The sequence below is a fragment of the Lipophrys pholis genome (genome assembly GCF_963383615.2).
Source record: "Lipophrys pholis genome assembly, chromosome: 5".
Taxonomy (NCBI): Eukaryota; Metazoa; Chordata; class Actinopteri; order Blenniiformes; family Blenniidae; genus Lipophrys; species Lipophrys pholis.
In genome coordinates this window covers 19,580,348-19,608,204 of record NC_137628.1, presented here as the reverse complement: position 1 = coordinate 19,608,204, position 27,857 = coordinate 19,580,348, and the positions used below count along the sequence as shown (strand labels likewise).

General features: G+C 40.4%; 2 protein-coding genes across 3 annotated transcripts; one reads left to right on the top strand and one right to left on the bottom strand.

Moving 5' to 3' along the window:
* Nucleotides 1-483: 483 nt before the first annotated feature.
* On the bottom strand, nt 484-11,131 carry melk (maternal embryonic leucine zipper kinase). The gene is made up of 18 exons (XM_080463108.1): nt 11,006-11,131; nt 10,674-10,777; nt 10,466-10,551; nt 9,057-9,173; nt 8,822-8,965; nt 8,627-8,695; nt 7,901-7,993; nt 7,566-7,664; nt 7,171-7,239; nt 6,816-6,914; nt 6,486-6,572; nt 5,320-5,451; nt 5,063-5,224; nt 4,559-4,841; nt 2,015-2,111; nt 1,611-1,767; nt 1,124-1,227; nt 484-1,006 (listed from the first exon to the last, which is right to left on the bottom strand). Exons 2-18 carry the CDS (start codon nt 10,750-10,752, stop codon nt 829-831), a joined length of 2,055 nt encoding a protein of 684 aa, XP_080319234.1. The 5' UTR covers nt 10,753-10,777; nt 11,006-11,131; the 3' UTR covers nt 484-828.
* Nucleotides 11,132-17,110: 5,979 nt separating this feature from the next.
* On the top strand, nt 17,111-27,250 carry adamtsl7 (ADAMTS-like 7). Of its 2 annotated transcripts, none has more exons than XM_080463549.1 (12): nt 17,111-17,284; nt 18,081-18,210; nt 18,285-18,460; nt 18,595-18,700; nt 19,613-19,804; nt 20,578-20,707; nt 21,357-21,579; nt 22,689-22,862; nt 23,498-23,671; nt 23,753-23,932; nt 24,361-24,505; nt 26,670-27,250. In XM_080463549.1, exons 1-12 carry the CDS (start codon nt 17,147-17,149, stop codon nt 26,822-26,824), a joined length of 1,923 nt encoding a protein of 640 aa, XP_080319675.1. In that variant the 5' UTR covers nt 17,111-17,146; the 3' UTR covers nt 26,825-27,250. The 2 variants fall into 2 exon arrangements, 1 of the variants encoding a protein (XP_080319675.1); XR_013935342.1 differs by having other exon boundaries at nt 17,115-17,284; nt 23,753-23,910.
* Nucleotides 27,251-27,857: the final 607 nt, after the last annotated feature.

The window sequence follows — 27,857 nt, the reverse complement described above, 5'->3', positions numbered from 1 at the left end:
TTTAAAGCAACGGGCTCAAAACTACTAACCTGAAAAAATGTTGCAATCAAAATACCACCAGATATGAGGTTGTTAGTTGCCTCCACTTCGACACACATCCACTGATCCACAGGTACGAAAATGGATCAAACCATTGTGAAGCGGGTAAAATGAGGGATCTGGGATAAAAAAAAAAAAAAAAAAAGTTTTGCAAAAAATTTCCAGTGCAATATGTTGGGCACATGTTCAGTATGCGTGATCCCACTTTTTAGTTTGACAATTTGTTTTAGAATTATGTATCATAATGTTTTCTCTCCCTTCTATGAATTATTCATGTTTTTTGACGCAGGAAGGGATCTTGGCCCCTTCTGATTTCGGCATTGACAATGATTTGTCACCGCTTCATCCACAAGTGCTGATTCATTATCCTTGATTAGATTAATTAACTGAATTATTTGTAACATTTTTTATAGTACCTGGCAATAAAATCAGATTCCAATTTTTAAGTCACATCACTCTATGAATTATTTTTTTTTTTATTAGTTAACCCAAAGGCATGATACATGACATAAAAACAACTAATACACATGTTAAAAAAAAATCAAAAAAAAAAATCACAAAGAACTGTAAACATGTACATGAAAAATAGTGACAGTAAATTGCTAATGCACTGCTTCTTGAGTTTATTTAATAAAGATTTGCACGTACAGACAGGAAAATGATGTGGAGACATAAATAAGGTATTAACTCATGCGAAGACAGAGAAAGGTAAGAGAATCATAATGAAACAGGAAAGTCAGTGGCCTTTGACTTGGAAGGAGTAGCGAAGGCGGCAGCAAATATTAGTCTTCAGATGCTGGACGTAGAGAGGATGTCCTCCACGAGATGCTTGTAGACCCAGGCGTCTCCTTTCAGCCGCTGACGGCGCACGCCGACAACCTCCGGTCTCTGCAGCAGGCACACCTCCAGCTCGAACGCCATGGTCATCTTCCCAAAGTCTCCCCACGTCTGACACTTGACGGTGTAACTGAGTGAGGAGCGGAGGAAACGGTGCAGGAAACGTTGATCAGATTCGGCTTTATTGTCGCGCTTATGGCACGGATATGAAAGAATACACAACCGACAACACAAAATATACGATTACCCTTTCTGTGTGTAGTCGATGTTTTTCTCTGGCAGAATGGAGAGGATCTGGTTGAGGACCTGGTCTGGATTGGTCTGACTGGTCAGAGTCACATTGTATTGAGCCTAAAGGACGACACGGCCACAGCAGTTATTAATGGCATTACAAGAATTAGATTTTATTGATTTTTTTGGGATAATTGACAAACTAGAAGACAACGGTTTCTCAATTCGTAAACAAACATAAATAAAACATGTCTGAGGTTAATTGGTGAACATGAATTGCCCCGAGGTGTGGAAATCGTCTGTATTTGCCCTGTGGTGGATTTTCTCGGCTGGACCTGCTTTGGATCGACTCGGGCCCAAGCGACAGATAGATGGATCTTCATTGTTCAGACATTCATGCAGTCTGCAGCGCTTTTTCGGACGAAACATTTTAAAACCCCGTCTTGCTTATTAAATGTTTTTATGTTGGTGTATAACTCTGATATGGAATTACGGCCTGTTACCTTAATCTTTCGTGGACCGTCACGCAGGGCTCGTTTTTTATTTGGGGTGAGCATGTTGATCATCTTATCAAGGCCTCTCTCCAAGGATCCAAACACCTTCCCTCCTCGTTTCTTCTTCCCACTGTCTTCTTGAACAGCCATGTCCAGAGACCTTGACCTGAAGAAGAAAAACTCCAAATATCTTTGATGTCCTGGGTCTGATTCTACTTGATTTCTGCATCAAGATAATCTCTAAAAAAAGAACAAATAATCGAGAGAATCTATTCTTCCTTCATCTTTACCCTAAATTCAATGTTTCCAGTCTCTGTTAAGCCTAACAAGAAGCTTTAACGAGACAATACACTGCTGTGCACTCCATCTTTCCTCATCCTAACTTTTTCAATTCTCTTTGCTGCGTCACTTACCTTCGCTCTGGACTGAAGGTTAATATTTCAATGTTTGCAGAATCCTTGTTCTCTGTGGCTTTCTTCTGATTGTGCTCTTTGGATGCACTACCGCCACCTAACACACACACACACACACACACACACACACACACACACACACACACACACACACACACACACACACACACACACACACACACACACACACACACACACACACACACACACACACACACACACACACACACACACACACACACACACACACACACACACACACACACACACACACACACACACACACACACACACACACACACACACACACAGATTAAAACAGTGGAAGCATTAAATTTACAGTCTATTCAGAAATTTTATGACTACGATGCATGAATTCATTATGGTTTCATGGCTGCAAAGTTTTGTAATGGCTGACAGTTTTGGCCCCATTTCTGAAGATAATATCAAGGTTCAAAATCCAGCAGTGATTCGGAAGAGTTGCATTTTTGACGGTGCACATCACTACGATTGGACGGGCATTTTGTACCAATCCTTGGGGAGTAACATAATGATTGTGATATGAGTGCAAAGCTCTATTTCTCTGCTTCTTGATCGTTTTATACAAATGTCTAGATAGTAACAATAAGGAATGATGCGTGACAAATCCTCTCAGCTGCAACAAGATAGGAATAAAAGCGGTACGGTTATGCATTGAACGACTGTACTAAGTTTTGAAGTAAGGCTGTTTTCATTCATTTGAGTCGGGCCTGAGCTGCTCATAAAGTTCACAAATGAAATCATTAAATGGTGAAAACTTGTAAACTACGTCAGTGTGAAGTGATCACTGCAGACGGAGGTGGATCTACTCCATCAATGTGTGTCTTGACGAAATGATCACTTTGCACTGACAGAGTTTACAAATTTTCACCATTTAAAGACCGGGATTTATGAATTATTTACCATCACTGCTGAATGCAATACCAACAGTCACGGCAACTTGTGGCAGCAATGCTGGCAGTATGGTGTTAGAAAAGTGTCGCTCTGAAAGAATATGTAATTATTCTAGTTTCTAATGTGTGATGATTTATTATCAGCTAATAGAATTTACATTCCACAACTGTCAGCGGAAAGAAGCAGCAGACAATGTCAAGCTTTTAAGATAAAATGAATCCATCTACTTTTAGATCAGACATTTTTAATCAGGCAGTTTTCACTGAGTGATTAATAAGTTGGGGTTTTTTCCATGGTGTGACAAACTGATTAAAGATTCATTAGCGCCTCACACAGGAAATGTTCAGAGTTTGATACTGGTACTTTTTTTTTCTACTTCACAAAATAGTAAAAATGACCATTATTTGTGGCCCAATAAATACGTTGGGAAAGATTTTAGCGGCTTGTGCATGAAGTGAGTCTCATAATGACGATATTGGAGTTTTATCTAAAATAATGAATTTGTCATCGAGGAACCTCTGGGAGACACGAGAAGCTGAACAAAATGCAAAATATTGCGTCCATGCTTTTTTGAGGCCAAGGAGCTGCTCAGACGGAAAACGGCTCGAGGTCAGATTAAAAGCGAGACGGTATAAGTAACAGACCTTTGCTCTTATGCACGGGACTGGCTGGCTTTGACATTGCAGTTTTGAGCACAAAGGCAAAAAAAAAAAATAAGCCAGTGTGAGTGTCAGACAAACACACGCGCGCACAAAAGAGAGCGAGGCTTTAGTGGCAAGAGAACACATGTCACTACAGCCCACGTGGGACAGAGAGCAGAGGAAAGAGACAGCTACACCTGTCACGGCACACGCCTAGGGACAGACACATACACAGACCACAGCGCACGTGTGTGTTTGGACAAGTGTGTCACAGGTAGTGTGTGTGTGTGTGTGTGTGTGTGTGTGCGCACGGCACTGTAGAGGCTGTAAAGAGACCGCGCCGTCCCAGATTTCAAGGATTTAACCTCAAATAGGTCAGCTGCAGCGTGTTAGCCGTCTGTTGACCAAATTTATAGAGGAAACTAATGAGGCTGGACACCTGAGCAGAGAAAGCACTGGGACAAATAATTAAGACTTTAATGATTCTCTATTCATATTAGTGTCCTTCATTTATAGATAAGTGAATAGAATTAGCTTCCTGATAATAACCCCACCTTTGAGTTGACAGTGATAAGTGTGTGTTGGAGCGAATCCAAGTGTGTGTCCATTTTCGCCGGCATAATGACAGCTAAATCATAGAAATATGAGTGGCTTTGGGATAAAAACAGGCCCAATAAATGAGTTTATTACCAGAGGACAATTTACTTGCAAATGTGTGGCATGTGGATGTGGCACTTGTGATTATGAGAGCTGCATGAGACGAAGAGCGAGGAATAGATAAATGAAAGCGGGGAACGTGGAGAGGGGCAGTTGGTTAATGCAAATCTAATCTAATAGGGACTGCACTTCAAGCCATTGGTTGGAACAACAAACAATTACTGTAGACAAATAAACTGTTGATGGCCTGCAGCTCTGTAGTGCCTGGGCCACATTACTGTACTTGGTGGAGTCATTGAGAAAAAGCCCCCACCTTTAGGTGTGCCTGCTCGGGGCTTTGAGACGTTCATATTGGGTGTAGTCAACGTAGCTTTGTTGGGCCGTTCATTCTTTCTGCTGGACGCTGGGGTTGGGGGGGGCGGCAACAGAAAAATGTTGACGTCCTTCTGTGGCACTGCAATATTCTCCTTGTTCTTGCTGGCTTGTTCTTTGTTTGTGGCTTTCCTCTCGTGGCGGTGTGGTGGTGTTGCTGTGCGTCCCCTCTCCGGGGTCGGGCTGTAAGCACATTTCTTCTCCACGGCCGGAGACATCGACAGCTGTAGAAAAACAGACACAAGTGTAGGAGTACGTTTTTAAGAGGGAAACAACTTGGATTTTTTTGGGTGTATCTAAAGTCCCCCGTTAATGTTTGATAGCTTTTCAAACACACTCCTTTAACGGCGTTCAGATTTAAAAGATTTTATCCTAAGCTACGTGGTGGGATTTTTTTTAAATCCAGCTCCCCTTGACCTGATCTGAAGTACCAACTTATACATACAATGTCTTTTCTGTCAGCTCCATCTGGCTGACCTCTGACCCCCCGAGGAGAGTACTGCGGGACAGAAGTCCAGCCACAATCATCGATATACTCTTGGCCAAAATCCAAAGAGCCCATAATGACAGCGTCTTCGTCCTCACTGAAGTGAAGAGCTTCTTTTGCCTAAAAGCAAGAGATTCGGGAAAGATGCACAACGCCACAGCAGTGAGAAGCTTTGAAGAATTTGTGTCACAGTATCCAGCTGTCAGGAGCCAAACCTGTAGTCTCTGTTGCAGAGGAGAGCCGGAGTCCTCTGAGAAAGCCGCTTCAGGGCGCAGGCGGACAGGCTTCCCCCTCCGTTTCTTTGACAGCAGCAGCAGGTAGGTTGCCGTGGTGTGATCATACTGCCACTGTGAGAGTTGAGATATATTCGAGCCGATGAACGGAAGCTATTGTCTTACACTTGGAAGAAGTTTCATTTTAATTTGAAACTTCTTATACTTGGAAGAAGTTTCATTTTAATTTGAAAATAAAAGTAAAGTGCAAAAGTTTTAGGTGATGTGGAGAGTTAAAAAGCTGCGTAACTTCAATAATGATGTCTTTAATAGCCAAATAGTGAATCAGCAAGAGTGAAATGAGCATTTGGTGTGAACACCACTTCTCCTCACAGCAGCATCAGTTCTTGATCTGCAAGGTCTTCGGTACTTGAACACATCTAAGAACTTCTCTACGCAATTGAATCAGAGCCACTGGACTTGCTGATAGGTCTTAGAGGTTTACCCCATTATTCATCAGTTCATGCTGTTTCCTTGAACAGCCTGGCAAATCTTAATTCAATTCAACTTTATTTATACATCACCAAATACAGCTCTTATTGGTGGAGAGCTCATTTATTTGAACTCTTTAGGTTTTTCACCCAAAGTTTCACATGGCAATGGGATCTTAAAGAATCAATGAGCTATAGGGTCCATCAACATAATAAAATTTTAAAGGACCGTCAATCGTCTTCCAAGTCAAAAGACCAAGTCAGGCTGACCTGATTCAACTGCTTAGAGAAACCTCCTACCTGGACAAAAGAGAATATGCACAGACATCTCTGAAAACTAAGCTCAGGCCTTCAGTGACTGTAGTCTGGTGCAGATAGTTATGTCTCTTCATGTAAACCAGAATAAACCTGATCATGTCGAGATCAGGGCTCTGCGGGGGGCCACACCACCACTTCCAAAACCCCTTGTTCTTTACACATGGGGTAGTTCTTCATTAACAATGGCTGTGTGTTTGGGGTCATTTTTCTTTGCTACGGCAATCAGGTGCCTCCCTGGCCGTATGAAATGACGGATACAAAGCATTAATTTACACTGGCCTAACACTTTTGCACAGTGCTATAATATATAATCATGATGGCTATTATAGCACTCCAACACGTGTAGACACAGACACACACCTTGTTCACCAGCGCTGTGGTGCTCTCTCTTGACCGTTTCATGTTGACTGCCATCTCTGTTATACAATCTTCATCTACATAGCCGAGCTACAACAGAAAAAGAGAAACAAGAAGCCGAACTTTTCACACAAACCCAAACACCTTTTTTCTTTACAGGTGAGCAGTAATAGCATTGATCATCAAGATTTGAATTTTTGTTTCAGGAAACAGTCAATTACTGTCAATCTCAAGTGTGAGCTTCTGAAATATTGGTGAACAAATGGTTGAGTTCAATACAATATACATGCAAGTGTTTGCATTTTTAACACAACATGTTGTGGACGTTTGTACCGGCTGCCGGCTGTACCACTCCACAGGACTGTTGTATTCTTTCATCACCCAGGGATGGTCCAGCAGCTGGCGAACAGTCAGACGCCGCTTGGGGTCCACCTACAGGACACATACCGAAACTACAACTCAACATGAACCGCACGCTTCACTGTCAATATAAAATATTGTATATATTATTGCTTTTTTAAGACAGCAATGTATGGTGAGACATGAAGTCATTGTTTAGTTACAATGATTTAATTTGACATATATGCAACTCAACTTTAATGTTGTTCAATTGGACTGAATCAAAAAAAGAAAAAGAAAAAGTGTACAGATAAGTTAAGAGCAAAACCTCAATGGCTGAAAATCATACCTGCATCATCTGGTTGAGAAGGAGCACACTGCCAGGAGAGAGCCACCGTGGGTTTTCATATCTTCCTCTCTGATATAACAAAATCATGTACAAACACACAACAGCTCTTTGGTCTTGTATTTCCTTGTAAGGGAATGGAAATGTGATTACGAATGCATACCACAGGGATTGGATACAGAAAAACTTATTTTTGAAGCACACAAACATTTGAAAGTTATAATTATCCTGTTGCCACTGACAGAATTTGGCATGGACGCTTCTCATAACCATAACTCCTACCCTCAAATATTGAAAATGGGACAGATGTTCTGCACATTTTTCATACATTTCCAGCCATAAAAATCTGAATAGATCACAGTAATTGAATCATAAGGGACACATATGAGTGATCTTACTGTAATTTTCCTGTAGAGGGCCATGCAGTTCTCATCGTCAAAGGGCAGGTACCCACAGAGCAGAGCAAAGAGCAGCACTCCCATACTCCATACATCAGCCTGGAGGTTACACATCACACAGCAGTAGTTCAGCCTCAGGTGGAACAGATAACATGTCACAGCTCAGCTGCATTGAGACATGCACCAGCAAATATGATCAGGACACCGTGAAGAAGAAGAATTGATGTGAAAGCTGATAGAAAACAAAAAAATCTGGAAATGTCATAGTTTGAATTCATCTCAAATGTAAAACCTCAAGTTTTTCAAAGTTACACATGCGACAGAACATTTCATACCTCAGAGCCAATGTAAGCTTTGCCCTGGATGAGTTCAGGGGCGGCGTATGCAGGACTCCCACAACACGTCATCAGCTCGTAACCCAAACCTCCCTACAAGGTAAAAAAAACAACAACGAATGTCTAGTTTTCTGAAATCATTTGTTGAAATGTCTCGCTGTATGTGCATCTCATAGGCACATATCAAGAAAACATTTGATAGAGAATAAATCTACAGTCATTTAACACTTCAATGCCTTACTTGAACCCTCTTTTATTAAAGTCTCAAATATTCCGAGGTTTAACCACTTTTATAATGTCTAAGGCCAAGAGATATGATCATTAGATTTAGTTGGTATTTCCGCTGACTCTACTAGTTATTGACACAATGAACACTGTCCGGCAGCAAACTATCAAAACAAGCTCAAGAAAATGTAAACGTTTGCTGCTAATTCCAAACGGTCTCTTCTCTCATCGTAGAGACGAAAGACCTGCCATTGGTTGGAACAATGGCAGGTCAAATAGCCAAACTTACCCTAAACCGGCTAACCAGAGTGTTATAAAGGTTTTAAACCAAAAATGTGGTTTATTTTTCCTCTACTTTACAGTTTCCTAGCAAACCCCAGGGCAGATATGATGCCCCACACTTCAAAAACAACTGACCTAAGCACTTACGTGCATTGAGACATTTTTCTATCTGCTTATGATAATAATAACTTAACAGACACAGGGAATGAGAGAATTCACCTTTGGTTTGGCACACAATCCAAAGTCTATGAGCTTTAAATTCTGGTCTTCATCAATCAGCAAGTTCTCCTGAAATAAATAAATAAATAGATTAAAAAAAAAAAACAACATTCCAGAATATTACAATTATAAGAAATTTGATGCAATCGAACTGATTTTTTTATGTACTTATACATGTGTTGTTGCTGTTTTTACCGGTTTTAGGTCCCTGTGTGCGTATCCCTGGCTGTGGACGTAAGCCATCGCTGACACAATCTGCCGGAAGAAAACCCTGGTCTCCTCCTCTGACAGACGGTCCTTTGCTATGATGTAGTCAAACAGCTCGCCGCCGGGGCAGTACTGAAAGAAACCGAAAGAAAAGAGAGGAAGAGAAGCTAAAGGAATGAACCAAACTTTATAATATACAGTATAGTCTTCCTTGTGAACTTACCTCCAGCACCATGAAGATGTGGGTGGATGTTTCTATGACTTGATACAGTCGACAGATGTGTTGATGACTCAAGTTTTTCATGGCTTCGATCTCCACTTTCACACGAGGCAAGTCGTCCTGAGACAAGTCAGATGGATATAAACAAATATTGGTGTGTATTGGAGTCAAGGGGAATTGTAACTTTTGGTAATAGATAATATTGAACATATTACAAAACATTTTCTAAAGTTGGCAAACAATAGTTATTAGTGTTTGAAAATGACAAAAAAAAATTAATTAATCAATTTCAATGTTTTATTACACTTTATCCAAGTTCAGATTGTAGGGCACTGGGAAAACAATTCCAGCGGACTATTGCAAAAGCATTTTACAACACGAACAAGCTGCCAATCCATCATAGGTCAAACAGAGAGAAAGAAAACCACACACTCAAATTCAAACCTAAAGGCAATTTAAGGTCTTTAAACCATCTCTAACAAATGTTTTGACACTTTGGGAGGAAACTTGAGTAACCTGAGGAAACCTGCTGTCAAGGTGAACATGTAGGATCAGCTCCAGATGGGATGTAGGAACAGCTGCAAATGTGTAAGTAAAATCCATTATGAGAAATGCCTGTCATTTATTAAACTTTAACGCAATTTCAGTATATTTTCAACTTTTTACCTATTTCTTTTTTTTTTAATGTTTATCTGTAAATGATTGAAATGCTAAAAGGAGCTCTTATTAAAGACCAAATTGTTTGTAAGATCTGTTTTATGCAGATAAACTAAGACAATGAACTGGAGACTTCACCAGCTAATATTGGGATTAAATGGAAGTTGCATCGTTGGCAGGTCACCAATCCATCCGAGGAAACTAACATTCAAAGAGGGAGATGCACATTCAATCACTGACACCTATAAAAGCAAATAAGAGACCACTGATCCCACCAAACATGCATTTGGGTTTTGCAAGGACGCATCAGCACTTGGAGAAAAATCCATTCATGCACAGGTCAGACTGCTTCATTAAGGCACCATGCTTCTCTCCTTTCTTATTGACATTCATGTCAACAGCACATTACGGGTACACTTGTGGGTAATAATGTGGCTGCAACAACAACAGACATAAACACTGAAAATCTGATGTTGTCTTTCTGTGGGATGACTTAATCATTTACTGTTTAACACTTCCTCTTTTCATTTTAGATCCATTTTCTTAATTATCATTGTTATTAGTTTCTTTTAAAAATGTGGGGGTTTGTGCCCGGTATTCTACATTGTTTTAATCATCTTGGACAGGAGCTGCTTCGTTTGTATGTGTCTTTGCATATCTCTGGGAGAAAAAAAAAAAAGTTTTCAAAACTGTTTTTCCTCTTCAGATCATTTTTATATTTCCTCAGGTTGAGACATACAGTGTCTGTAACTCACCCCAAGGTCTTTCTTATTCATGATTTTGATGGCAACCTTCTCCCCTGTCAGGATGTGTCGACCCAGCTTCACTTTGGCAAAACCTCCTGTGAACGCACAGACAGTGATCGTAACACACACACACACACACAGACAGACCTGGTTTGGCAGCCTTTAATACACAGCAGACGGAAAAGTAAACAGGTGTGACACTGTTCGTGGACTTTACCAGATCCGATGGTCTCGTAGATTTCATAGTATTTGTGGAGCTCTTCGGCTCCGCGCTGCTCCGTCCTTTCCACTGGCATCCCCCCTCCTTTGTGGTCAACCTTCCTACAGACAGACACCACATTCCCAAGTCATTAAAACTCATAACCAAACCGCCGTTTTATATTCAACATTTACTTTAGAAATGTGTTGTTTTTCTCCAGTAGTTTCTATCGAGTTTGCTGAAAGGATGCAGAAATACACACGATAAAATTTACCGATTCCGAAACAAGAAACGCTTATGAAGCTTTGTTTTTATTAGACTGGATATGAGACTACCAGACATTTATTTACCTGGATTAAAAAAGAAGGCAGACGAAGACGACGTCGGGTAAATACAGGAGAAAGCTCCTGAAGCTCGGAGGGTTTATGGTTTTGTTAGAAGTTTGAATTTCGCTCGTTGTTTCCTACATCCGGTTTGTGCCTTGCGCCCCTCCTGGTGGCGAACAGAGGTACTGCAGGTCAACACTGTCCACTGCTGATAATGCTTCAATATTGGAATACTTTGAGGTTCTGATCTGTCTACATTTAAAAAGAATTAAAAAAAAAATAATAATAAATTCTTAAAAAGGTTTTACATGTAATTTCCCAAAAAGTGAAATTAAGCATATTGTTTTAGCCTGAAGGAAAGGAATGACAGTTCGCACTCTCGTCTCACAGCGTTTTCTGGGTTCAAATATTGGCCTCTGTGTGGGGTTTTCATGTTCTCCCTGTATGTGTGTGTGTGTGTGTGTGTGTAAGTATGGTTTTCTGTTTCTGTGTTTGTCCTGTAATGAAATGGTAAACCTTCCAGGGTGTATCCTGCCCTCGCACGTAGTTAGCTGGGATCGGCTCCAGAGCCCCACAACCCTACACAGAATATGAGCAGTCTAGAAGATGGTTGCAAATCAATGCATGGGTTTCTTACAGCTGCTCAACCATCCTCATTGACTTCAGAGACTCATAGCTGAATTGGTGACTTTAAAATAACTGTGGGATTTATGGTACGTTCATGTGATTGTGTCTTACTTGATGCTTACTTGAACTTACCTGATGTTGGCTGGGAGAGGCACTAGGGCATTATCAGCATAATTTGTGGGTATAACAGATGTAATGTTATAGAGCAGAATGTTATAGAATAGAATGTCATATAATAATAACTTTTGTTGCCCCTGAACACCATCCATTGAAGCTTATGGTCCAGACTATTTTGCCTTCAGAATTCTTCCCTAAGTTATTCTCAGGACACTTATTAATACTTTAAAAGTGATGGGACTTATCACAAACATATTTTATCTTATGACTTCATGACTTATGACAAATAAGTAATATTATGTCAAATATCCCTAGACTGTTAACAACACAACCCTTTTCACGTAACAAGTACTATACCAAATGATCTTACTAATAATAATGTTGCCAAAAGGCTGGAGTGCCCTGGAGAGGTCAGTAGTCTACCACAGAAATTATAACCACAGACTAATATGAAGTGGATGGATGGTCACATCTTTCTGAAGGGTAGTGTTTAGCGGAACAATTCGCCTGTCAACATACTTTCATGTGCATTCAAAGGCATCCAAAGCTTGTGTGATGAAAAGCATCCCACGTGTTGCAATGCTTAAAACGTTCAGTTTGACCCTGAAGGCATGTGGATGCCATCGCTGACCGGAGACGTATATTTATGGTGTCAGGAGGTCTGTGTGTCTTCAGCTGCAAACATTTCCAGTCTGTAATTAGGAGAAGGTGAGAGGTGAGCTGAGAGAACTGTGTTCACACTTTTAAAAAACCCCTCTGGCTTTAATTTGTGATTTGTAATGCAACCACTCTTCAATTCAATTCAACTTTATTTATATAGCACCAAATCCAACACAGTCATTCCTAGGTGCTTTAAACAGAGAAAAAAAAAAAGAAAAACCCAACGAATCCACATGAGCAAGCAGATTTATTTGCGACTGCTGAAAGGAAAAACTCCCTCTAACAGGAAGAAACCTTTGCAGAAACCAGACTCAGAGGTGGCGGCTTTCTGTTGACCGGTTTGGGGGGAGGGGATAGAGGAGAGGAAAGGATAGAATAGACAGAGAGATAGATTGGGAAGGAGACACAAACCTTGGTTGGGTAGGGGGCAAGAAACAGACCCAGGTTCGGGTAGAGGGAGGTAGAGAGAGAGAGGTAGAGAGAGAGGCGGGGGAAGACAGGATAGAAGAGAGGAAAGGATAGGGTGAACACAGAGATAGATGGGGGGATACAAACCTTGGGTTGGGTGGGGAGAAAGAAAGACACCCTGGTTAGGGTTAGGATACAGACACTGATTCGGGTAGGAGGAGGTAGAGAGAGAGTGTTTGAAAGTGTTTTGAAGCAGCCCTAACTGTAAGCTTTAATAAATAGAAAAGTCTTGAGTTTGGCCTTAATAGTAGAGACTGTTTCAGCCTCCCTGACTGAAACTGGGATCTGGTTCCACATAAGAGGAGCCTTGGAGCTGAAAGCTCTGCCTCCCATTCTACTTTTAGAAAACCTCGGAACCTCCAGTAAGCCAGCACTCTGAGAACGAAGTGCTCTTCTGGGGAGATATGGGACTAACAGTTCTTTAAGATATGATGGAGCCTGGTTGTTAAGAGCTTTCTAAGTTAGAAAGGGGATTTTTAACTCTATTCTATTGTATTCAGGGAGCCAATGAAGAGAAGCTAATATTGGAGTGATGTGATCTCTGATGCTGGTTCTTGTCAGGACTCTCGCTGCAGCATTTTGAATCAATTGAAGACTTTTTAAGCAGTTATTTTGACACCCTGATAATAAGGAGTTACAATAGTCTACTCTCGAAGTCACAAAATGCATGGATTAGTTTTCCGGCATCACTTTGAGTCAGCATGTTTCTAATTTTGGAAAATAGGATAGATCCTGGTCAAAAATAACTCCCAGGTTCCTCCCAGGTTGTCTCACTATATGTCTCTTACATCTTGAATAACAATCTTTACTAACTGTTGTCTGACAATTTAATGCCTGGATGAGGACTCTACCTAGATTTAGAAATCAGAGATCAAATCCAAGTGGAGGAACATCATGACATAACCAAGGCAGACCATCACACTCATGTCTTCCTTTTTTTAAAATGTGAGACTCACTTACAGTGTGAAAATATAACATCCTGACCTTGAACCAGCATGGACAGACAGCTGTGAAAGAACTTCAGTGATTGATTGGTGTCCATCAAGTGTTTTTGTGGTTGTTCGGAAAGGAGTTGGTTGTTTAGGATTTAACTGGTGGTTAGGGGGACTTCCAGGTGTCTGCAGGATGACAGAACCCCTCATTTGGTTTTGGAGGCAGCTGGCAAAGACGCGGCAGAGGGACATCAAACAACCCACCACTGAGAAAAAAAAAAGGAGAGTGAGTGCGTGTGTGGAGAGAGGAGAATGAAAAGGAGGAGTTCAATGAGGTCGAGAAGAGGGAAAAATGAAAACCCATGAAGCATTTCAAGGCAGAGAAACATTTATTTCAGATTTGATATAAATCTCTGTTCGACTGCATTATTTAATTTCATTGGTCTTTTTTAAATTATTTTGGTTTTTTGTCTCTGTGTTTTGTTGTGGTAAGAAAGACCAATCACACACGGACACGCACTGAGAAACAGATATTTAAAAGAAACACTGGGTGAGGTGTCCTCTAAATTGTTACATATGGTTTATTCTCTTGAAACTAAAAGACAAATTAGAATGGTCACAAGACTTAAAAAAAAAAAATCTGTTAGTAAACATTATCCCTAAATCTGTATGAGCTCACTATAACATACTGCAGAGCGCCGTGTGGTCCCACCCTCTGGGTTCATTTACGAGATTCAACACAATAGGGACAATTTGTTGGGAATGAATAAAACATATAAATGATGATATAGTTTATGAGAATCAATTAGCTTAAACTAAATCCAGTAAGCGGTTTGAACAGAAAGACCAGGCCTGCCTTCAGTTACAGAATACGAGTTAACCCTTGCCTCCCAACAAGCCAATGTATGGATTATTTTAAAAAGGAGACTGGAGTGATATAATCTTATAGTTTGAAAATAAAGTCCAGATTTGTTGTTTTGGTGTATTTAAATAAAAATAGTGGAAAATACGAGCCTGTCCTGTTTTATTCAGTTTGTGGGTCGCCAAACCTGAAAACAAAGTCCTACCATTGTTTAAGGGTAAAGATGTAGGTTTAGATCTCAGGTTGTGGTTATTATCAGGGCTCGGAGTATGGCTCTTTTTGTAAAACTTAAGCTATGTTAGGTTTGAGGACAGCAGGCAGTGCCAGTGGAGCAGGGTGAAATAACGAGATATTAGATTCATTAGAAGAGTGGAAACAAAAATCTTTATTTAGGTACGCAGTCCTAATGTTACAGCTGGACAACACTTTCTCTTTGCCCTTTTATAGGCCGTGCTCCTGAATAGCTGGCCAATCAGGCAGAGCTCTGTGACCAGCTCACTGGTGAACTTAATCTCCCTTCAAATGGAGCTGAGGAAGACTCGATGGTTAAACACTACAGAATAACACCAATCTCACCTAAACATACCCGTCATTAAAGGGTAAAAAGAAATCTTTTAATCCAAAAATGATATGATTGCATTTTCTGTACCTGTTCTCTGTAAAGTGATAGGCAATGCTACAAGTCAATGGGAATACTCCACAAGTATGGGACAGCCACTGTGTGTGTTTTTGTCATGAGACATACTTGCCTTTCAGGTATCTCTTTAATAAACAGAGGTTGTAAACTTAATAGCATCGGTCTTGGACAGATTCCCCCTATACTTTTTCTCAAACTCCTGGAGGAACCCAGAATGCTTGGGTCATAACTTCATGGCTAACAAGTGTTTCCAGCAGGCGGCTGGGATCCTCGATCTGGCCAGGTGCCAGGAGGTGAAGAAAAGATGATAAAGAGCATGTATGCCTAATATGATGTTTGCAGTTCAAACAGACGACGCTGTAAGACATCCCTGTGCATTGTCTGAAGCCAAACAGAACAAAAGTTGGAACATCCATCAAAGAGATGTGAAGACATGGTAAACACTAGCTTTTCGAGACTGCACAGACCATTCCTGGATTCATCAGTATGGGGTTTTTTTTGTTGTTGTTTTTGTTTATTAGATTACCGACATCATACCATTTTATACAAGGAGCAACACACACAAAGCTCATCTCAGGGAAAACAGAGACACTTACAACCATACACACTCGCACGATTTAGACAATTTAGTGTAATCAATCACCATAAAGCATGTCTTTGGACTGTTGGAAGAAACCAAAATACTGGGATAAAGACAGAACAAAAGCGATGCCCAGATTTGAACCCACAACCTTCTTTGCAATGTCACACCAATGCTGATATGTTGATCACTTTGAGAAAAAAAAAATCTAATTTTTATGTACACATACAAAACAACTAGGGAAAATATTCCATTGCCACACGATATCCTCACACTGTGACATTATGTTTTAATCTAAAGTTCCTCAGCAGGTCCAATAGGAAACAATGGTAAGTTACAGAACTAGGAAAGCGATGTTACCCGTGTTTACAAGGCTAAAACACTCCTCTTCCCAGAAATTAAACTTTGCGCTGAAGGTCATCTTGCTGACACATGTGTTTTTTTTTTTATTTCACACAATTATTTATGACTATGCAATAAAATCCCCTAAACTCTGTAAATGGAGCCTGCGAGAGTGTATGACTGAAGATTTTTGATTTCCGTCCAGTGAACTTACAGTAATTTCTAATCAGCTAGTTCCCCTAAATGGCATGGTGGTACGCTGAGTCACAGAAATGTCCCCCTTCTGAGTGTGATTCATTGATGAAGAATATCTGAATCAACTTTGAGAACAATGGAATTTTACATGTTTGTATTTATTGCGCACAAATAGAAAAAATTAAGCATTGCTATTAATAGACAGGAGTATTTCATTGTTGTTTTTTCTATCTAAGACAAGACTTATAAAGCGTAGACAAAACTCCTCAGAGAAGGAGAGTTAATAGAATTAAGAGTCTGAATGTAGCATAATGATTTATATTGTTGCTGATAAAATGAATGAAATGCTTAGAATTAACACACACACACACACACACACACACACACACACACACACACACACACACACACACACACACACACACACACACACACACACACACACACACACACACACACACACACACACACACACACACACACACACACCATAACCTTTGACGTAATCGAGGTGTGATGTTGACTTGTTGACCTATATCTTCAAACAATGTTTGAAGATATAATACAAATTGACCTCACTTTTTCATTTTCTCCCAACATTTCTCAAAGTTCGTCTTTTCCCCCTCCCACCCTGCAGGCCAACCCCACCTCACAAAAAAATACTCCCCTTACTAAGCATGTGTATGTATGTGTATGTGTGTGTGCATGTGTCTCTTTCTGATTGTCCTCCTCCTTCAGTCCCTCCATGGCTGGATTGTGGCAGCAGCAGCTTGGCTCCCCGTGGTCGGGTGGAGCCCTGATTTTCTTTCACGTTACCTGCTTTCTCTTCCCAACCTCAGGTGCTCTTACCTGGGATACTAACCACAACTCGTCTCCTTCCAAGGTAAGAGAGCCATGGAGCTGTTGGGGGATTGAAATGCATTAATGTAATTCACATGTATGCAGTTGTAAAATGTAAAAACTATACCTTTATATCTTCTTCCTTTTCTTTTCTTCTCTTTTTTTTGGGGGGGGTGGGGGGGGGGGGGGGGGTTGAAAATCCCTGAAGATTAGAGAGCTTCACCACTGCAGCCCAAACCACAAGTTTGTTTTAGATTATCCGTCATCTTTGCCACTCATACCATAAAAATCATTAGCAGATCATGCTGTATTGGATTGTAAAGTATTATGAGGGATGAGCCGGAGGGAAGCATTAAGTGAAGCAAGACTTGAAAACAACAAAACGGTGAACTGGTTGTAAAATGGAGATATATGCAATGGAGAGGTGGAGACAAGAACCAGAGAAGTTCTTCAACCCAAACCAACTGTTGGACTGAGTGAGCTGTGGGATTTGCAACAAAAAGGAGTGAGAGTAATTTGCAGAGAGAGGGATGGATGAGTGAAATTCAGAGAAAAAGCAGCAATGCGATCCAGCGGAATCTATGATTATACTGCTGAAACGCATGCCCGTGGTGCTGAAACCAGGGTGGAAGAGAGTAAGCAGAGATTGTTTGGACATGTACACAAGTAGTCACTTACAGAGTATGAGATTGTGGCTTGGTGTACTAAAACGAGTGTGTGTGTGTGTGTGTGTGTGTGTGTGTGTGTGTGTGTGTGTGTGTGTGTGTGTGTGTGTGTGTGTGTGTGTGTGTGTGTGTGTGTGTGTGTGTGTGTGTGTGTGTGTGTGTGTGTGTTGGCAGGGGTTTGAGGTGGTGAAGGGGAATTTCTCTCGGACTTTCCTTCGTGTTGGCTACCATAAGATCGTAGAGATTCCTGCTGGAGCATGCAACATCAGCATCCAGGAGACCATAAAGAGCAGGAATTATTTGGGTACACACACACACACACACACACAGACACACACACACACACATGGCGTGGTAAATGAACAGTGAATTTTCCAGCTCTGCAGAGCCAAAGCGGCACCTCTATCATCAATGGACACTGGGTGATTGACAGGCCTGGCTACTACACGGCTCTGGGAACACAGCTGACGTACCGTCGACCCAATGAGATCCGCTCTCGCAGTGGGGAGTCGATCACTGCACCGGGACCTCTCACTGAGGACCTGCATGTTTATGTGAGACCCCTTCAACACCACATACACACACACTGGGAATGTTGCATTAGCATGACATCTTTACACAAGTACACATATAAAACCCATTTCACTTGGGAAACAAGTCATATCTTTCTTCACATTCTTTTCCTCAGCTGATCTATCAGCAACCAGGTCCCAGTGTATACTATGAGTACAGTGTGCCTTCAAATACACTCCCCACTCCTGAAGCAGATACACCATCTTACATTCTTCCCCTGGGTGAGTAAAATAACTGAGATGCATAACCACAAAAACTGTATTTGAGTATCCTTTTAAAATCTACAATGACATAGTCTCATACTGAAATTCTGGCTTTCTCTCAGGGAACATAATACATAGCAGATGCTCCTGTTTCTGGCCATACACAAACACAATACAGTGCACATGTGTCTGTTTGGTTTAGATTTACCAGAAAGGTGTTAACGCCAATATTCACAATTTCCAGCAAAACTGTCTTTGATTAGGATATTGATGACAAATGTTATAGGCAGGCAGCCAAGCTTTATTCCGCTGAGGAACACTTTATCTGAGACACTAATCAGTCACTCGGGTCAGATTTGATTTCATTACTTAATATTTACCTTTCATTTAAGAAATAACTTCATTTTATTCTGTCAACAAATACTGACAGCTGATTCCCAAAATTGTACAACAGTTTGTCCCACCCAAATACACACTGGAGGCACTCTGTTCAGCACGAAGAAAAATACATGTTTTACTGTTTATACATCCAGGGAATGAAAACAAAAATACATCTATCAAGAAGTGGTCAACCAACAACTTTAAAGTGTCACTGTCCATTAAATGTAACAGAGAATGTTTTTCCAAAAAGCAATTGTATTGTTTTCAGCTTTGAGGCATGACTGGAGTTATTTCACCCACATACATGATTAGCTGTAATGTCATTTTTCAGATGTAAACAACTCTCAAATTTCCACTATTCATTGTTAGAAAATTGCATAAGCTGACAGAACATTGTACAATGTATTGTCTGTCTGACTGTTACTATATGTTTTTTTTTTTTATCCTGGGACCAACACAGTCTTATAGCTTAATCTAAAATTAATAACAAATTGCTTTCTTTGTGCACGTAATCTTTTTCTCCACCTCACAAACGTCCCTGTCTTGTAGCTGAGACTGTCGGCCAGTCCGTCGAAGGAGAAGAAGGGGGAGGACACGATGACATCAGCAACAATTATATCATCAAGGAGACGCCCCATCCCAACCAAGTTTCACCAGACCCCGGGGGGAACTTAGCACCTCAGACCACCTACACCTGGATGAAAGGCGGCCGCACAGAGTGCAGCACCACCTGTGGTCCAGGTGAGTAATTTATTTTTAAAAAGTACTGAAACATCAGTACATTTCTGTACTTTTCAAAGCTTTTCAAATGCCTACAATCAGATCAAGGTCTGAGCCCACTGTGAAGGACTTATTTTTTACAATGGAAATAAAAGAAATGACACCTACAGAAGACCAGTCATGCTCAGACAGTCATAATATTTGTCTGGAGATATGTCCAGTTGTCACTAATGAGTTTACTACTACTCAGGTTTTTCAATTAATCGCATTCAGTGGTCAATACTGATATTAAAAGGGAAATCTGAAATCTTTTATGGCCATTCAAAAATCCATAAATCCTGGCATAACATCTTCAAATGCCTGCTGGCAAACAAGACAAATAAAAGCTAAAAATAGATAGATAGATAGATAGATAGATAGATAGATAGATAGACAGACAGACAGACAGACAGACAGACAGACAGACAGACAGACAGATAGATAGATAGATAGATAGATAGATAGATAGATAGATAGACAGACAGACAGACAGACAGACAGACAGACAGACAGACAGACAGACAGACAGACAGACAGACAGATAGATAGATAGATAGATAGATAGATAGATAGATAGATAGATAGATAGATAGATAGATAGATAGATAGATAGATAGATAGATAGATGGATAGATAGATAGATTAATAATAATAACAATAATAACAACAACAACAACAATAATAATAACTCATGGTATGTGTGTGCGTGTGCGTGTGCGTGTGCGTGTGCGTGTGCGTGTGTGCACACTTGCTAGGCAAGCGTCAAGTGCTCTGGGAGTGTGTTGAAAAGGATTCCCAGACGACTGTTCTTGCTGACCTTTGCGACCCGACCGCTGGGCCAACATATCAAGAAGAGGACTGCAACAACCAGCCCTGTCCTGCATAGTGAGCAGCCCCAACATAAACACGCACCACACCATCACCACACCATTAGACGTGACACATACACGGAAACGAGCACGGCGTACATTGTATTAGTTCCACATGGCGCTGTGACTCTCGGGTGAAGCCTGATCACTCACACACATTCCAGCCATTAGTCAGTCACCAGTCACGTCAATCATACCGACTCGCTTTGGTGTGGCTTTGGTTTTCATGTCATGTGGTAAATACCACTAAATATCACCACTGCCAATGTAGTAATAGTAGTGCAATAGTTGTATTTTATTGATTGTGGATCTGTCAAACGTTTTGCCCACAGTGGTCCTGATCTGTTAACTGTCTGCCGGGAATGAAGCACCAGCAGTAACAGAGGGGAGGTAAAACTGGATCTTAAATAGGGATAGAGGGAAAGTGACTGAACCTTTTCAGTTCAAGTTGGCCTATTTTCTGTTAGCGGCCTTTTTCTGATTTCTTTTTGCTGGAACAAATGACTTTACACTGCTTCAGACCAGTGTGACCTGACTACATAAACCTCATGGTCAAAACAGAAACACAGAGCTTAGACATGCTCAGCTGGAGAGAGTCACTGCTAAACTCATGTATCACAATGAAAACTTTGTGAAATCTCATCCCAGTGCTCTGTGATTGGCAGCTGGGATGTCGGGGAGTGGTCGGAGTGCAGTCGGAGGTGTGGGCCCGGCACTCAGCTTCGTCAGGTCATCTGCCGTCAGGTCACTCATGTTGACGTCAACGGGACAGAAACTTCGGTGACGGTTTCACCGGAGCTGTGCGGGTCTCATGATATGCCAGAAACCAAGTCCACATGTCAGCTGAAGATTTGCAGTCAGTGGGAGATACGATCTGAGTGGAGTCCTGTAAGTTACTGGCACAACTAAATAAAACTGAAATGTGAAAACATTCTCACAAATAGGTCTGATTTCCAGACAAGCACTATCAGCACATTACCTCTAACCCGACGAACATGTAAAACCTCAGCCTACAGCACGTCTGGTTTGGCAGATGTCACTGCTTTTAGAAACTTATTCTGACCATATGAGGATAATTTCGTTCTTGGTTTAGTAATTTCCACTCACTTCCTTACGGATTACTGCCAGTTCTGGGCTTTTCTTAAATTACCCAACAGAAAGAAGTACTGAAACTTTGTTCTCTGTACCACTGCTGTTTCATTCTTGAAATTATACAAGTAAAGGCAATGTTGCTATGTGACACAGCGAGCTTTGGATTTGTATTAACTGCATGAAATATCAACATACAAATCAAATTGCTCTGACAATAAAGTATATTCCAATTATCCTGTGGTGAACAAATGTAATTACAAACCATCCATTTTCTCTTTTAAAATAAACACTTTTCTTTTAGGTACAAAAAGGTTTGCTAATTGATCTAAACTGTGGGAGTCGCAAGTTAGGATTTTAAAAGTACAAAAGTAGATCACATAATGGGAATTTAACTATATAGTAACATTACATATTCAGAAATATACTGCTTAATTACTCTGTTCTAATTAATTAATTCCTTCCACCTCTGTTGAAAAGTTCGTCATAGACTTTGTGTTCAGGTCAGGGAATTATCGAGGCCTTTTCAAAAAGACCAGTATGTTTGCTGAAGTTCATGTTTCATTTTGACATATGCTTTGCATCAGAGTTTTTAGCAGAAGACAGCCGTGACTTTTGCATCCAGAATTTGAGGATATTTTGTAGAATTTGATCTCTGGGATGTTTCTTTTTTCCACATAACCCTAAAACATAATATTTTTATACTAACAGCTGTGTGAAGAATGTGCACTTCAACCATTCTAATACTAAAGAGAAGCAATTTTTGCTTCAGTGTTGCATGGTTGCCAGAGTTAAGTTCTAAACAGCGGCACTGAATGAAATGAACATGACATTTTTTCGAACATAAAAACACATTTGTCTCTATCTTCCTACCGGCACACCGCTCCGTCTCTCTTGTTCATCTGCAGTGTTCAGTGCCATGTGGAGTCGGCCAGCGCAGCAGAGAGGTGGTGTGTGTGAGCAACCAGGGCGACGTGGAAGATGATCAGGAGTGTAACATGAACCTGAGGCCAGACACACTGCACAACTGTGACATGGGGGTCTGCGCACGCAGCTGGTTCACCTCCCTCTGGAGCCAGCGGGTAACAATAGCACTGAACTCAATTAAAGTAGCATCTATAAGTTAAAAAAAAATTAAATTAAATTAGCGCACTTTAACTGGTGACTAAATAGCAAGAAATCTGTGTATCCAAATCTTACTCTGTTTTGCTATTAGGGAAATGTGATGTTTTTGAGTGCAAAATCATCTCCTTGTAATTTCTGCTTCATCCGCACAAAGTTTTGATTTTGGCTCTTTGCTATGAGAACATTTTTGAAGAGTTCTTATTCAAGTTACATTTGACAAAAACTAGTGAAAAGCTAAAGATGTTCTTCTAGTATCTCAGCTTTTGCCATTAGTGATAGTATTCGGGAAAGCAGAATGTTATTTGTCAATAACTTAGATGGCACACGTTGTCTTTACAGAATGGGGTAGTTGTGAAATGTTTGACGACACAAAAATGTCTTTGTCTTTGTATGTAATTGCGAGAACAGATATGCCTGTTAAGGACTGACATTATGGGCTCCAAAATAAAGGGCCCAACATCTGTTTACATGTTTATAAGGGGAAAGACATGGGGTGTACAGCTCGGTTTACCATTGCATTCAGGTTAGGATTAAACACTTTCCATTGGCGGCTGAGAAAGCATTTTATAGGTGATCTGTGTGTATTCATCAGTGCTCTGCAGAGTGTGGAAAAGGGAATCGAACCAGGGTGGCTGTATGCCTGATAGATCATGCCACTGACCTCCCACTGGACAGCTGTGAAGGGGAACGCCCATCAGAGGTGGCATTATGTGACTCGGGCCCTTGCCTGAACCGGCTGGAGTGGTACACAGGACCTTGGGGACAGGTAATTCACCGGCACACATATTCAAACACACTAATAAAAACATCAATGTGAAGCTGCACTCACAGATGTGGGTCGTTTCAGTGTTCTGCAGAGTGTGGGAATGGCACACAGACTCGCACTTTGGCTTGCATTTTCAACAACGATGGTCAAATGGATGCTGTGGACCCGTTAAAATGTTCCAGTCTCGCTAAGCCAATCACAACTCAGCCCTGCAAACTGAAGCCGTGTGGCATCCAGTGGTACGTCACTGAGTGGAGTGTGGTGAGTGTCCCAAAACACAGGAAGAAATGTCTTCACCCTCATGGAAAAGAGCCTTTCAGCTGTGCACTCGGGTGTTGCAATATATATATTTGATATTATGCAGGCAACTCTTCAGTGTCAAAGTGAACGTCATGCTGTGTTTTTGTTATTGTTTTTAAGGGAATGGAAAGATTTTCAAGAGTATATTAGCAGAAAAGATGAAAAATAATGATTTTCTTGCATTAACCAGTGAAAACTTTTAACTGTGACTATTTTCTTACTGTAAACTAAATTGAGTGAAAGCTGTTCAAATACTGCATCAATCTCCCTGCAGGGACATTATGTTGTGCTTTTAACTGCACCGCTGCCATTAAGAAAAGGGAGTGGTGTCCACTTTCAGTCTTAGTATAATAACTCAATTATCTCTAATGTGTCTTCCTCCACCTCAGTGCTCTCGCTCCTGTAACGGTGGCTACCGTGTGCGTGAGGTACGTTGTCTTACTGACACCATTGTCCCCAGTGACCAGTGTGACGCCGATTTAATCCCAGAGAGTCGACAAGAATGCAACACGCAACCCTGTCTGGCTGAAATAAGTAAGTCTGCCCAGCGTTGTACTACAGAGTTGTCATTGCACAATGTGTTGTCACCATATGAGGAATTGGGACACGAGACCCATGATCTAAGTTGTGCCAAGGCAGAAAATGCTGACATGGCCAACATACTCATCTGGACCTGGTTGAGATATTGAAAGGTGGCAGGAAAGATTATTGTAAAATGATACTCAAGTTACACTAATTAACTTATGAACACGTTTTATTTTTACTTCATTACAACTCTTATTTTATTTTCATTGTTATTTCCTGTTATTTCTGTTTTTGCTACATAAAATGTCTTTGAGTGTTAAAAAAGAGTTTGATGTATTATTATTTATTATTATTACAATTTGTACCATATGATCTACTATGAGTAAAAACTAACAGTCAAACTTTTAGATCTGCACTTTTATTGCCAATATATTCATTCTTTTAACAGAGAAGATTCTTGTTGTACAGCTATAGTCATTCTCAACTGATTTCCATATTTTTATGTACAGTATATGTATACGTCTCATAAATGTGCTTTTATCAAATCAAACATTGAAAACACAATAAACAAGGTTTTAATGTAAGTAATGTTTCCAGTAGTTGATGAGAACAGTAGTTTATTCTTTCATCTGAGTTTATACTTTTCTTCAACGGTACTTTTATATGTAATTGAGTCCATTTTCAGCAGTGCAGCAGTATAGTTGTATCTGAGTAGACATTTTAAGTCCTCTTTCATTTTTGGGTTTTTGATCAACTTAATTATAAGAAAACACCTTACAGAAGTAACTGTGATGTATAGTGTTTGTAAATAAGTGATATGTTGAGATCCTAAAGGAGAAGAGCAATTCTTTGTTTATTAGTCATCTAGTGTTCATTGTTCTGTTGTATGAACATTGAGGGTGAGACGTCTTTGTGAGAGCAAGATTCTCTATGTTCACAATCAGACTCTAAATCACTTTAGTATATTTCTTCCCTCGTGCTAGTTTGACAGAAGAATGTCTTCATACTTTGAATAGCACTGACGACTTGGATTTTAACTCCTGAGATGAGAAACTGAAATGAAAACGTGAAATTGGAAATGAAAGTTGCGTGAGGGTTTCGTGTGGCGGTGGAACCACCGTGGCTAAAATTTCTGTTCCCTAAACAGAACAGTCATTAAGCTCCTGATCACATCAGTTTTAAAACTTGTCAGTCTGCTTGGGTTTTCTCCAGATATGCTTGTTGGGTTGACGAGAGACTCTAAATCACTTTAGTTCAGCCAACAGCGTTTGACAGCTCAATAAATAATAGATTCTGGCAGTTTTCGAGTGCCACACTTGATGTAGTGCAAAAGTATGAATACGTCCTTAATGTGCTCCATTACGAAGAACACATGCAGACAGCAAGTGAAATCCTCTTCAGACTAACATGGTCTGTTGTTTCCCAGAACACCCTTTTTTTGTTGTTGTTGTTGTCAATCTTCAATGTGTTTACAATTTCAGCCTTTTAATATGGACAAGATAGCTGACTTTCATTTCAGTATCACCGACCACTGTAGTCTACGCATTGCTATCAGCTGCGTCTCATTTAAGCAGCTCATCATCAAATTCGGAACAGCAGTTAACTTGCCACAATTGTTTTTGTTGTTATGATTTTACACTTTACAAGATCATCCCTTCAGTGGCTTTTGGCCCACATGTGACATGTTTGACACACCTGCACTAAATTAGCTGTTGATAAGTGATTCCATGTCTTGTGTTAAGCCCTTGAGACAAGGTTGTAACATGTCCAGAGTGTATTCTCCCTTTCATTCAGTCAACGGTGCTTTTCTCAAGCCATTGAGATAAAAAAAAAAAAAAAAGTGGGTCCAGAAGATTAATGGATTTTCACACCTAATATCTTTGTCGACATGCCGAATGAAGGATTTCACCCTGTGATTCATAAAGTATTTCTATTCTATATAATCAAACATCAAAAATCTTCAAAATGACTTCTCTGTTGTTTGTTCGGATTTCAGCTGTTATTCTACCCACAGTCATTAATGATATTCACACTAAGTATTGGTAACTTGGTAATTGGGATTTTTTATTTTTTTTCACCATCTCTTAGTGACTAGTCCAAATGATTGAATAATGAGTACAGATGAAAGAACAAATCAAGCACTCGTCTCTGTTGTTCTTCTGTCTCGTTGCAGATCCATCATGCAGTGACCAGTATCATAACTGTCTGGTGGTGGTTCAAGCCCGACTCTGCATTTACCCTTATTACAGAGGCGTGTGCTGTGCCTCCTGCTCTCGTGCCCAGAAAACATACCCCAACTCATTCCAAAAGAATCGCATTCGCAGGTGATGCTGCCCCAAGAATGTGAAACCACCGTGATATTGTTTGGATTCCTCCGTATGGATGTGTGCACTTTGCTTTAAACTACAGCCATCCAGTCTACAGTAGATTCGTGGAACAGCTAAAACACACACACACACACACACTCGTGTCTCCATTATGGAAACTTAGCTTTTAACATCTACTTTTCTAGCACCAACCATGAGTCAACACAAAGCTTTTTCCCAATCTTAAAATTCCTTTAAGTGTAGTATTTTTTCCCAGCGAAGTTCAAAAACATCCTACCATTGTAATTGCAGTCACATAGATTCAGCATAAATTGCTTTTGTTTCATCCTCCGTTTTTATTCTTTTGTTCCTAATTTAACTTTAAACTCAAATATTAACGATGGATGCTCGACTTGTATATTTATTATTAATAAATGCTTGATAATCCAGGTATTCACTCTTTTTTCCGTGTTGTTAGAGATGAATCCTGGATGTTTTATACAGTATGTCAATACATTGAAACAATTCAAAATGTCTGTCATAAATACTGGCTGACCACGCAACCTATGCCTTAAATATTTGGTAAAAGTTTTGTACTTAACTGGAGGTACGAGGAGAGGACAAAAAATGTAAACAACTTTAGTCTTGAACACATCCAAGTGAAAGTTTCATGAGTCATAATTGATGTTTCCGCTAGACAAAACTACTAGGTCATTATATGCACCATGACTTTCCCCGACAGTACCCCGAGTATCAAATCCACTTCAGTAAAAATTAGTGTTTCCACAGTTCAAGATGTGCAAAGCGAATTTCAGATTTGGGCTGTCACCATCTGGGATGTGTAAAAGCATCACTCATCATTCATGTGCTTTGGCACACAGACCAGAGTTCAGCTTACATTTTTATCAATGGTTTAATAGAAGCCATTAAAAAGCCCCAGTCTTGCTGAGCCTTTTACAGCTCTGACCACGCCGGGTGCGGTCAGCTGGAGGAAGCGGGTGGAGACAGGTCAGGGCCTCCTGGATGGAGATGAAGCTGAAGGACACAACCTTTGT